Raw genomic sequence first — 11050 nt, 5'->3', positions numbered from 1 at the left:
ATGAAAAAAATTAAAGTAGAAACTAATAAATCAAAAGACATCTGTATTCAAGGGCTAGAATAATTAATATTGTTAAAATGTCCCAACTACTCACAATGATCTACAGATTCAGTGCAATCCCTATCAAAATCTCAATGATTTTTCACAGGAACAGAAAAAAAAAATGCAAAAGTTCATATGGAACCACAAAAGACTCCGAATAGCTAAAGTAATTTTGAGCAAAAAGGACAAAGCTAAAGGCATGCCACTTCCTGATTTCAAAATATATCACAGAGCTACCATAATAAAAACAGTATGAAACTGGCATAAACACACACATATGGTCCAATGAAACAGAATAGAGGGCCCAGAAATAAATGAATACATAGATGGTCAACGGCCTGTCCAAGGGTGCTAAGGATATGCAATGAGGAAAGATAGTCTCTTCAATAAATTGTACTGGGAAAATTGGATATCCACAAACATAAAAACAAAATAACTACCATATGACCCAGAAATGCCGCTTCTGTGAATATACCCAAAGGTATTGAAATCTGTATCTCAAAGAGATACCTGCACTCTCATGTTCATTGCAGCATTGCAACATTATTCACAATAGCCAAAACATGGAAGGAACCTAAATATCTCTCAACTAATGAAAGGATAAAGATAATGTGGTAAATATGCACATATATAATGGAATATTATTCAGCCCTTAAAAAGAAAGAAATCCTGCCATTCGTGACAATATAGATAGAGCTGGAGGACATTATGCCTAGCAAAATAAACAAGACACAGAAAGAGAAATACTGTATGACCTCATATGAACTCTCTTATATGTGGAATCTAAAATACTCAATTTCATAGTAGTAGAGAGTAGGATGGGGGTTACCAGGGCCTGGAGGAAAGGGATAATGGGGAAGTGTAAGTCAAGGGTACAAAACTTCCATTATGCAAAATGAGTAAGTCCTAGAAATCTACTGTATGGCATAATGCCTATAGATAATACTATACTTTCTTTAAATTCACCAAATGGTCCTACTTAACATGGGTGCCTTTTTTTTCTTTTTTGTTTTCTTTTCTTTCTTTCTGTTTTTTTGTTTGTTTGTTTGTTTGTTTGTTTTTGAGACAGGGTCTCACTCTGTCGCCCAGGCTGGAGTGCAGTGGCACAATCTTGGCTCACTGCAACCTCCGCCTTCCTGGTTCAAGTGATTCTCCTGCCTCAACCTTCCTGAGTAGCTGGGATTACAGGCACCCACCACCATACCCGGCTAATTTTTGTATTTTTAGTAGATACGGGGTTTCACCATGTTGGCCAGACTGGTCTCGAACTCCCAAGCTCAGGTGATCCACCCACCTCAGCCTACCAAAGTGCTGAGATTAAGGCGTGAGCCGCCATGCCCGGCCTCATTAGTGCTTTAACTGTATATTCAAAATAAAACATAACTCTAAACAAATACTGAACTCAAGTTAACATATATATTCTGAAGTACTGTTTTTAGGAGAAAGTTTCTGGCTGTCTAGAAATTATTTTGAAATACATCCTAAAAATAAGAAGGTTTTATTGATAAATAAGTGGAGGAATATGTTACGAAGCAGGCATAGTAAAACGTTAAAGGTAGAATCTAGATAGTGGGCATATGAGTGTTGACTGTAAAATGAGTGTTCACTGTAAAATTCTTTTAATTTTTCTGTTTGTTTAAAGTGTTTCATAATAAAATATTGGGGGAAATTGTATGTCATGTTTGTTTCACATAGGAAGACTTTCTATTTTCATACTAAATATTTTTTATGGCTTTATGTCAAATTCTGCCTTACTGCTTTAACTTGAAATATGCCTAAGTATATGTGTGTGTGTATATATATATATCAGTGTTATATAGTTGATGCATTATATAGTTAATAGTTAGATAGTTCATGTATGAATCCAGCCAGATAGAATATCTTTGAAAAGATCTATCTGACTGGGATGTACATATTAGAGATTGACACACTTGACTAATTAAGCTAATCTTAGGAAATCAATAAGAGGCCATCTAATTAAATTACAAATCTTACCTTTGGTTATGCATATCTAGGTGTAAGATGTGACTGAGAAAAGAATCCTAAAATAAATCTCAAAGCATCAGGGCAGAAAACTTCCAGTTAACATAGCAGACTATTTAATATACAAAAAAAAATTAGTTCAAGCCAAACCCTTGATATTTGGAAAATCCATGCCAAAATTTCACACTTGATTGTTATTTTTTAACATCATAAAAAAGAAAATGGGAGAAAGTAATTCTTATGTTTGTTCCTGTTAAAGTAGGACAAACTTTTGAGTGACTTTGGAGGGGACAGTAATCCCAACACTTATCATGGAATTGACCATGTTGGGAGAGAATCTTGTTTCTCTTCACTCTTGGGTAATGTCAGGTTTAATAAATTTCCTTAATTTAAAGAGACCCACAGGTCCAAAACCTGTGACCAAAATAAATCAGGTAATAGGAAATTATAAATTGGAATTTGAAAAGTTAAAATGCAATCCATAAAATTAATTCCATACTTCTTCAAGGTGGTTCTCTTTGACATCAAGTTCACTATAATATTAGTAAGTCCAAGGAAGCCTGCTAGAAAAAAATTATACAGTGGTAACATTTTTATTCTCTTGGCATAGCGATTTTCAAGCACTACCAAAGTGTTAATTATTTTTTCTGTTCCTGTAATAAGGAACTAGGTTAAAAAAAAAAAAAAAAGAGTCCTATGTCCTTCAAAAGGTATTGAATTTCAAAATGAGTGATTTCTTTCTAGATCTGTTTTTGTTTGAATATTAACTTCAACGGCAGTTTGTTTCTTCCTTTGTAAACTTCAACTTCTTACTATTTGAAGATCTTAAAATCTCAAAGTATTTTTACAAGAAAAGACCACCCTTGTTCCAAGATTAATGCCAGTTACCCAAAGTGCTAATGTTATATGTGGCATACCTAGATAAGAAATAAAAGCTTGGCTAGGGCAGGATTCTGTAAAAAGTACTCCTTTTCTGTGTCTGCACAAGATGCTGAAATAGCTAGTTGGAACATACGAAATCTAAATGTCCCTCTATAACAAAACCTGGAGACATTCTCTATATAAATGACTTTTTAAACGGATTCACTGGAAATGCCTGATACAGACCACATTGTCAGAGCTATGTAGAATTACCAAATAGTTCTGGCTGCACAAGAATTCTGAAATATATATACAGATGTCTTCAACTTCTGATGGGGTTACATCACAATAAGCCTATTGGGAAAATATTGTAAGCCAAAAATGCAATTAATACACCTAACCTACCAAACATCATAGCTTAGCCTAGCCTAACTTAAATGTGCTCAGAACACTTACGTTAGTCTACAGTTTGGCAAAATCATCTACTACAAAGCCTGGTTTCTAATAAATTATTGAATATCTCATAATTTATTGAACACCATACTAAAAGTGAAAAACAGAATAGTTGTATGAGTATTCAAAGTATGGTTTCTACTGAATGGATACTGCTTTTATGCCATCATAAAATCAAACCATAATAGATTAAGGACTCTCTGGCTAGCTAAGTGAACGTTATACATTCTTTACTAACCTTTATCATATTCTTTTCTCGTCCTCTTCCTATCTGGTCTGTAATGACCCCAGCCTCTTCATTTGCAATTGTTCAAGTACTGAATTTTTATCAAGTACATTTCTGAGCATACTTGATTTTCTTCAATACCAAATTTCTAGTTCATTTGCCCATTACAATCAACAGTAATTTCCCTATTAAGATGGATTTCAGTTCTCCTCTGTCTCTGCCATGGTTTACATATTCAATAATATAATAATATGTGGGTGAAAAATAGAAGAGATATTCATCTGTTCTGTTTTCCATTCATAAAAACAATTGGATCTAAACTATAGAAGGTTCTCCCATCTGCATAAATACATTTGATCTCTAAAATATTCCCACAAATCAATAGCGTGGTAGTTTAAAAACAGCCTCAAAGTTTTTGCTGCTTCTCTCACTGAGAGGTGGATTCAAATGTCTCTTCCCTTGAACCTGGTTTGGCCTTAGTGACTTGCCTGACAAATATAATGTGGCAACTATAAGATGAGATAGGGCTTCTGAGTTATAGGAAACCTGGCAGCTACCACTTGGGCTGCTATTGCTCTGGGGGAAACCAGCTCTCATGTAAAAATCCGTCTACCTTGAGACGTCCATGCTGTGAGGAAGCCCAAGCTAGTCACATTGAGAGGCTGAATGATAAAAGATACCCAGTCACCCCCAACTGTTCCAATATTACCAGCTGAGGCTCAGACACGTGAGGTAAGGAGCTACCTTGGGCATTCCAAAAGGACACAATGTGGAAAGGAACAGAGGAACCCGGCCAACTGTCAGAATCAAAGTTTCAGACATTTGACCTCAATTGAATCTTTCCAGGTATCTCCAGCCATTCAAGTCATACCAGCTGAGGGCCCAGTCATCATGGAACATAAATGAGTCATCTCTGTTGGGCTTTGCACAAAATTCTGACCCGTAAAACTATAAGCCTAATAAAAATGGTGGTTATTTAAACCACCAAATTTTGGTAACAGCTAGTAAACACCCTCCGTGGGATTGTTTCATCATTTCACAGTGTTTATTAAGAAGTTTACGTTAGCACACATGGTGTTTGCCAGTGCTGTCTATAGAAAGAAAATCTTGATTATATTATATATATAAGGAAAGTTATTATAATTTAATAGTACTATATTCTCCCAAGAATAGTGGTCTTTCAGCGATATAGAAAAAAAGCAAAATGTGTATCTTCTGTTTTCACAGGTATCTGAGATGTTATTATTGGGCAGTTCGAACTTTAATTACCATTGGTGGCCTTCCAGAACCACAAACTTTATTTGAAATTGTTTTTCAACTCTTGAATTTTTTTTCTGGGGTTTTTGTGTTCAGCAGTTTAATTGGTCAGGTAAGTTGAGTATGAATCACTGGATACACAGTGCTGTCATTTTTGAAAGACTAAGAAGTCTTTATAAACTTTATGGAGGAAAAATTAAAATATGTCTGGTTCTTCTTTTTTTTTTTGAACTAACTTTCTTCTATTTTAATGAGTTGAAGGAGGATGTAATTAGATCAACAGTGCTTTTCCATTTTTAAGCCATTAAATCTATCAAAAGACTGTCAGCAAAGAGCATTGGTTTGAACTCTCAGAGAAAGTTGTTTCTTAGTTAACTTTTTACTTGGACCCCAATGAAAACCATTAAAATCTCTTTTATTTACTTAAATTTCAACTATTTTTATAAAATCACTGGGTTATAATTGACTTCAGACGTCATTTAAACCAGAGACTACAAAATGCCATATAAAATAATAAGTTATTGTTTCACAAATGTTTACTATAGCATCTCCTTGTACTTATTCTCAAAAAAGTCAGTCTAGTAAGAAATTAAATACATAAATTATATTGAAGATAGTTGGCACTGACAAAGGATAGAGCCCACATTTTTTTTTTCTTTTTCTTTTTCTTTTTTTTTTTTTGAGACAGGGTCTTGCTCTGCACCCAAGCTGGGGAGTAGTGGCACAAACATGGCTCACTGCAGCCTCAGCCTCCTGGGCTCAAGGGATCTACCCACCCGAGCCTCCCAAGTAGCTGCAACTACAGTTGCACCCCACCACACCCAGCTAATTTTTTTGTAGGACAGGAATCTTTCCAGGTATCTCCAGCCATTCAAGTCATACCAGCTGAGGGCCCAGTCATCATGGAACATAAATGAGTCATCTCTGTTGGGCTTTGCACAAAATTCTGACCCGTAAAACTATAAGCCTAATAAAAATGGTGGTTATTTAAACCACCAAATTTTGGTAACAGCTAGTAAACATCCTCCGTGGGATTGTTTCATCATTTCACAGTGTTTATTAAGAAGTTTACGTTAGCACACATGGTGTTTGCCAGTGCTGTCTATAGAAAGAAAATCTTGATTATATTATATATATAAGGAAAGTTATTATAATTTAATAGTACTATATTCTCCCAAGAATAGTGGTCTTTCAGCGATATAGAAAAAAAGCAAAATGTGTATCTTCTGTTTTCACAGGTATCTGAGATGTTATTATTGGGCAGTTCGAACTTTAATTACCATTGGTGGCCTTCCAGAACCACAAACTTTATTTGAAATTGTTTTTCAACTCTTGAATTTTTTTTCTGGGGTTTTTGTGTTCAGCAGTTTAATTGGTCAGGTAAGTTGAGTATGAATCACTGGATACACAGTGCTGTCATTTTTGAAAGACTAAGAAGTCTTTATAAACTTTATGGAGGAAAAATTAAAATCTGTCTGGTTCTTCTTTTTTTTTGAACTAACTTTCTTCTATTTTAATGAGTTGAAGGAGGATGTAATTAGATCAACAGTGCTTTTCCATTTTTAAGCCATTAAATCTATCAAAAGACTGTTAGCAAAAAGCATTGGTTTGAACTCTCAGAGAAAGTTGTTTCTAAGTTAACTTTTTACTTGGACCCCAATGAAAACCATTCAAATCTCTTTTATTTACTTAAATTTCAACTATTTTTATAAAATCACTGGGTTATAATTGACTTCAGACGTCATTTAAACCAGAGACTACAAAATGCCATATAAAATAATAAGTTATTGTTTCACAAATGTTTACTATAGCATCTCCTTGTACTTATTCTCAAAAAAGTCAGTCTAGTAAGAAATTAAATACATAAATTATATTGAAGATAGTTGGCACTGACAAAGGATAGAGCCCACATTTTTTTTTTCTTTTTCTTTTTCTTTTTTTTTTTTTGAGACAGGGTCTTGCTCTGCACCCAAGCTGGGGAGTAGTGGCACAAACATGGCTCACTGCAGCCTCAGCCTCCTGGGCTCAAGGGATCTACCCACCCGAGCCTCCCAAGTAGCTACAACTACAGTTGCACCCCACCACACCCAGCTAATTTTTTTGTAGGACAGGTGGATAGTGGCCTGAATGTAAGAGCCCATGTAAGAACCTGATGCAGAAGGCAGTTGGGATATGGGTTCCAGATAGTTAGTTTACATATATGGAAGACACACTCTCAGGAGATTTGGCCACCATCTCTAGTAATTACCTAACCCTGGGAGAAACAAGCAAGGCCTTGGCCAGCAAGTTCCCTGATACTAACATATCAAAACATAGAAAATAAAACAGGTTAATACAGATATACAGGGATATGGCAGCTCCAGCCTTAACATGTTAATGGAATACAGAGAGGGGTAGTAAAGGAAACTCTATGTAGAAAATATTTAGGTTTAGGAAGATGAACACTAAGAGTTAAAAATTGTAAGTATAAAATATCATTATCTTCATGACTGGGGAGATTATATTAACAATGTTTAAAATAGGAAGCTGGTTTGAGAGATTCTAAATTCAAATCCATTTGAATATAAATCGCAAAAATCACATTTTAAAAAAATTTCTCATAAAATCAATGTGAAGGTGTCATATCACAGTCAATATTTTCTCTATTTTACAGATGAGAAAACTACAGTTTAAAGAGATTAAGAAGCATCCCTGATTCATACATGTAGTTCATATGGTCATATGGTAGAACCATATATAACAACACTGATAAAAACAGTAAAATTTAACACGTATTGAGCACTTACTGTGTGCAAGGCGATTTTCACATCAAAACTAAAATACTATTTCTAGCACCAGTTCCATTATCTTGCCACTCAAAGTGTAATCTTTGGACAAGCAGCAGCAGCAGCACTTGAGAAATTCAGAGTTCAGGCCCCACCTGAGACTAATGAGTCAGAACTTGCATTTTAACAAAATCGTTAAGTGATTCATATACACACGAATGTTTGAGAAGCACCACACCACATCTGCTTTTAAATTGGATTCGAGGTTCCAATAGGAACAAGAAGGAATACCAAGTCACTAAAAATGTGGTCACAGAGCACAAGAGAAAGATTGAGGCTAGAGATACGATGTGTGCCTCGAACTGTCATAGTGAATAAAAGATGCTGAGCAAGGGAACAGATAGAAATAAAAGTTTAAAAGCCTGGGACAAAAAAACCAAAACCAAAAACAAAACCCTCCACTCACTCAAAATTCCCACATGGAGACTATACCCTGGAGCTAACCATCACTTTTTTTTTTTCTTTAAGAGAGAGAGTCTGGCTCTGTTGCCCAGGCTAAGGTGTAGTGGCTTAATCATAGCTCACTGTAGCCTCAAAATCCTGGGCTCGAGCAATCCTCTCACCTCAGCCTCCCAGGTGTCTGGTACTACAGGTGCATGGCATCATGCCTGGCTAATTCTTTTCTTCATTTATTTTTTTGTAGAAACAGAGTCTCACTATGTTGCCCAGGCTGGTCTTGATCTCCTGGCCTCAAGTAATTCCCCCACCTCATCTCCCAAAATGCTGACATTACAGACATGAGCCACTGCACCCAGCCAATCATCACATTTTAACTACAATATTCTATTTTCTGACACAACTCACAGAAACGGACATTTTTCTTCCTCTCATGCTCTCACATACTTCCCTAGCCTGGAATCCATCATAGAATATACATCCTCCTCAACTCCTACAACAACAAAACCCAACATTGCTGAAGGATATCACACAACCCATTCAAATTACTGTCACTACAAATTCTTGGAGCCTCAACAGCAATCAATAATGCTTTTAATAGTCCTTGCTTCCCAACTTAACACTCTATTAAATCTCCAAGCCCTCTCCTAACATACCAAGTCCCCCAGCCTTTGGTGACTAGGTAATGTAAGTTATCAGTCAAGAACGGCATGGAAAAGTGAGATCTAGGAATTGGGATTGTTGAGGAATATTTGGAAGAGCCCCTGAGGAGTAAGAGACTGAAAAAGATATATACAGTTGGACTGGCTGCATAGCTCCTCAACAGATAGTTTTAATTTGTAGAAGTTTAATGACTCTAAAAATGGAAACTGAGGAGGGCATCACAATTAAAAAGAAGCATTTGAGCTAGACTTCCAAGAATGAGTCGTTTTTCCATAAGCAGAAAAGGCTCAACAGCTACTAAAATGAACGAGCAAAGTCTTAGGAGTGTGAAAGTGAGGCCCTGGTTTTCCTGCCTATTATAAACCCACAGTCAAAACATATTTACAGCCACTCACCTCCCTCTATGTGAGAAGAAGAGTTGAGCTATATATCTTTTTTGTGCTGAGACCTTAAAGATCAGCTTTTAACCTAGAGTGGGTTTTTATGGGTGAGTTATAAACATCCAAGAACTAAAACCTGACAGTTTCTTAAGAATTGTCACAGCAGTAGATGATGCTACAGTAATTTCAGCACATTTCAACTTCTGCTGAATACCATGCCTTAAGCATGATGAGATTTGATTTTATCTGTCTAAACAACACAAAGGGAAGTACAGAGGTTGCAATTTCATGATGAATTGAGTCTATATAGCCAGCTACACTGGATAATCTATGAAGGATGCATTCAAAGTAAGACTCACCAAAATGGACTAGCCATTCTGCCAGACAATTGCTCAACTTTTATTGCACATTCCTTGCATAAGCACAGCTGTATAATTTTTTCAATGTACACTAACATTTCTACAGTGAAATACAAGTTTGCAGAGAAGATTATATGCAGTCCTATGCATTACATGGCTGAATTCTCACTTGGTTTGTCCTACAGGTCTTATTGTTGTCCTTATTGGATCAGAGAGAGAATATAATTTGCCCAATATTTTATGGAAGTGGGTGATATTAGGACCCAATATCAGTGTATTTAAAGTCATGTAATCCACTGCTGGAAAGTTAAGTCTGGGCAAGAATAAATAAAAATAAATGAATGAATAAAATCAAGTAATCAGGGCATTAGAAGGGAGTATATCATGTGGAAAACATGTAATGTGACTTTTATGAACTCATTTCCTCTGCTGGGTGTGGAGTAACCATATTTGTGGTTTTAGATGAGAGATGTGATTGGGGCAGCTACAGCCAATCAGAACTACTTCCGCGCCTGCATGGATGATACCATTGCCTACATGAACAATTACTCCATTCCTAAACTTGTGCAAAAGCGAGTGCGGACTTGGTATGAATATACATGGGACTCTCAGCGAATGCTAGGTAAGCATGGCAGATTACTAATTAAATTCCTGTAAACCTTGTCATATGATGAAAATTCTGTAAGGTAGCAGAGACTAATTGGATTTGAACAAAAGGTTGAAAAACAACTAAATGATCCTTAAAGCATTCGTTTAATACTACAGGGTTTTGTTTTGGTTTTTTTGTTTTGTTTTGTTTTTACTTAAATATAAAGCCATATCTTACTGATTTTGAAAACCTTGGAAGAGAAAAGGCTAAATTTTAATCAGCATCTTCTGGATGCTGGCTATTACACACATTGTCTCATATAGTCACACATACAAAAAAGGAAGTGGGAAAATTAGGCATTGTCTATCCCTTTTAAGGGAAGAGAATGGAGGCTCCTAACTGAGAAATTTGGCCAAAGACACAGAGCCAGCACATGGTCTAATTAGAACTCAGACCTGCATCTTCCAAACCCTTGCTCTTACTGCAATATTACTCTCTTACCCAGAACACAGTGCAAGTGGAGGTTAACAATGCCAACCCTCACTCCACAGTCAGAAATCCACATATAACTTTTGAGGCCAGGTGTGGTGGCTCACTCCTATAATCTCAGCATTTTGGGAGGCCAAGACAGGGAGATCACTTGAGATCAGGAGTTCAAGACCAGGCTGGCCAATATGGTAAAACTCTGTCTCTACTGAGAATACAAAAATTAGCAGAGTGTGGTGATGCACCACTACCCTCCAGCCTAGGCAACAGAGCCAGACTCTGCCTCAAAATAAAAGAAAGAAATCCACATATAACTTTTGACTCCCTCAAAACTGAACTACTAATAGCCTACTGTTAACTAGAAGACTTACTGATAATATACACAGTCGATTAACACACATTTTGTATGTTATGTGTATTACATACCATATTCTTACAATAAACTAGAGAAAACAAAATGTTATTAGGAAAATTATAAAGAAAAGAACTCTACTTACTAGTCATTTAGTGACAGTAGATCATCATAAAGG

At 36.1% G+C, this 11050-nt stretch overlaps 1 protein-coding gene across 1 annotated transcript in view; it reads left to right on the top strand.

Annotated features, from left to right (window-relative positions):
• Positions 1–11050, top strand: part of CNGB3 (cyclic nucleotide gated channel beta 3) — a 68928-nt gene that overhangs the window by 1161 nt on the left and 56717 nt on the right. The window contains exons 2-3 of the mRNA XM_011968063.1: positions 6061–6202; positions 9908–10067. Coding sequence (XP_011823453.1) covers positions 6061–6202; positions 9908–10067 — 302 coding nt within the window. The remainder of the gene's footprint in view (positions 1–6060; positions 6203–9907; positions 10068–11050) is intronic.

The sequence above is a fragment of the Mandrillus leucophaeus genome, unplaced genomic scaffold, assembly GCF_000951045.1.
Source record: "Mandrillus leucophaeus isolate KB7577 unplaced genomic scaffold, Mleu.le_1.0 Scaffold826, whole genome shotgun sequence".
Classification (NCBI taxonomy): Eukaryota; Metazoa; Chordata; class Mammalia; order Primates; family Cercopithecidae; genus Mandrillus; species Mandrillus leucophaeus.
The sequence above is the reverse complement of the archived record's forward strand: the minus strand, read 5'-3'. Positions and strand labels throughout refer to the sequence as shown.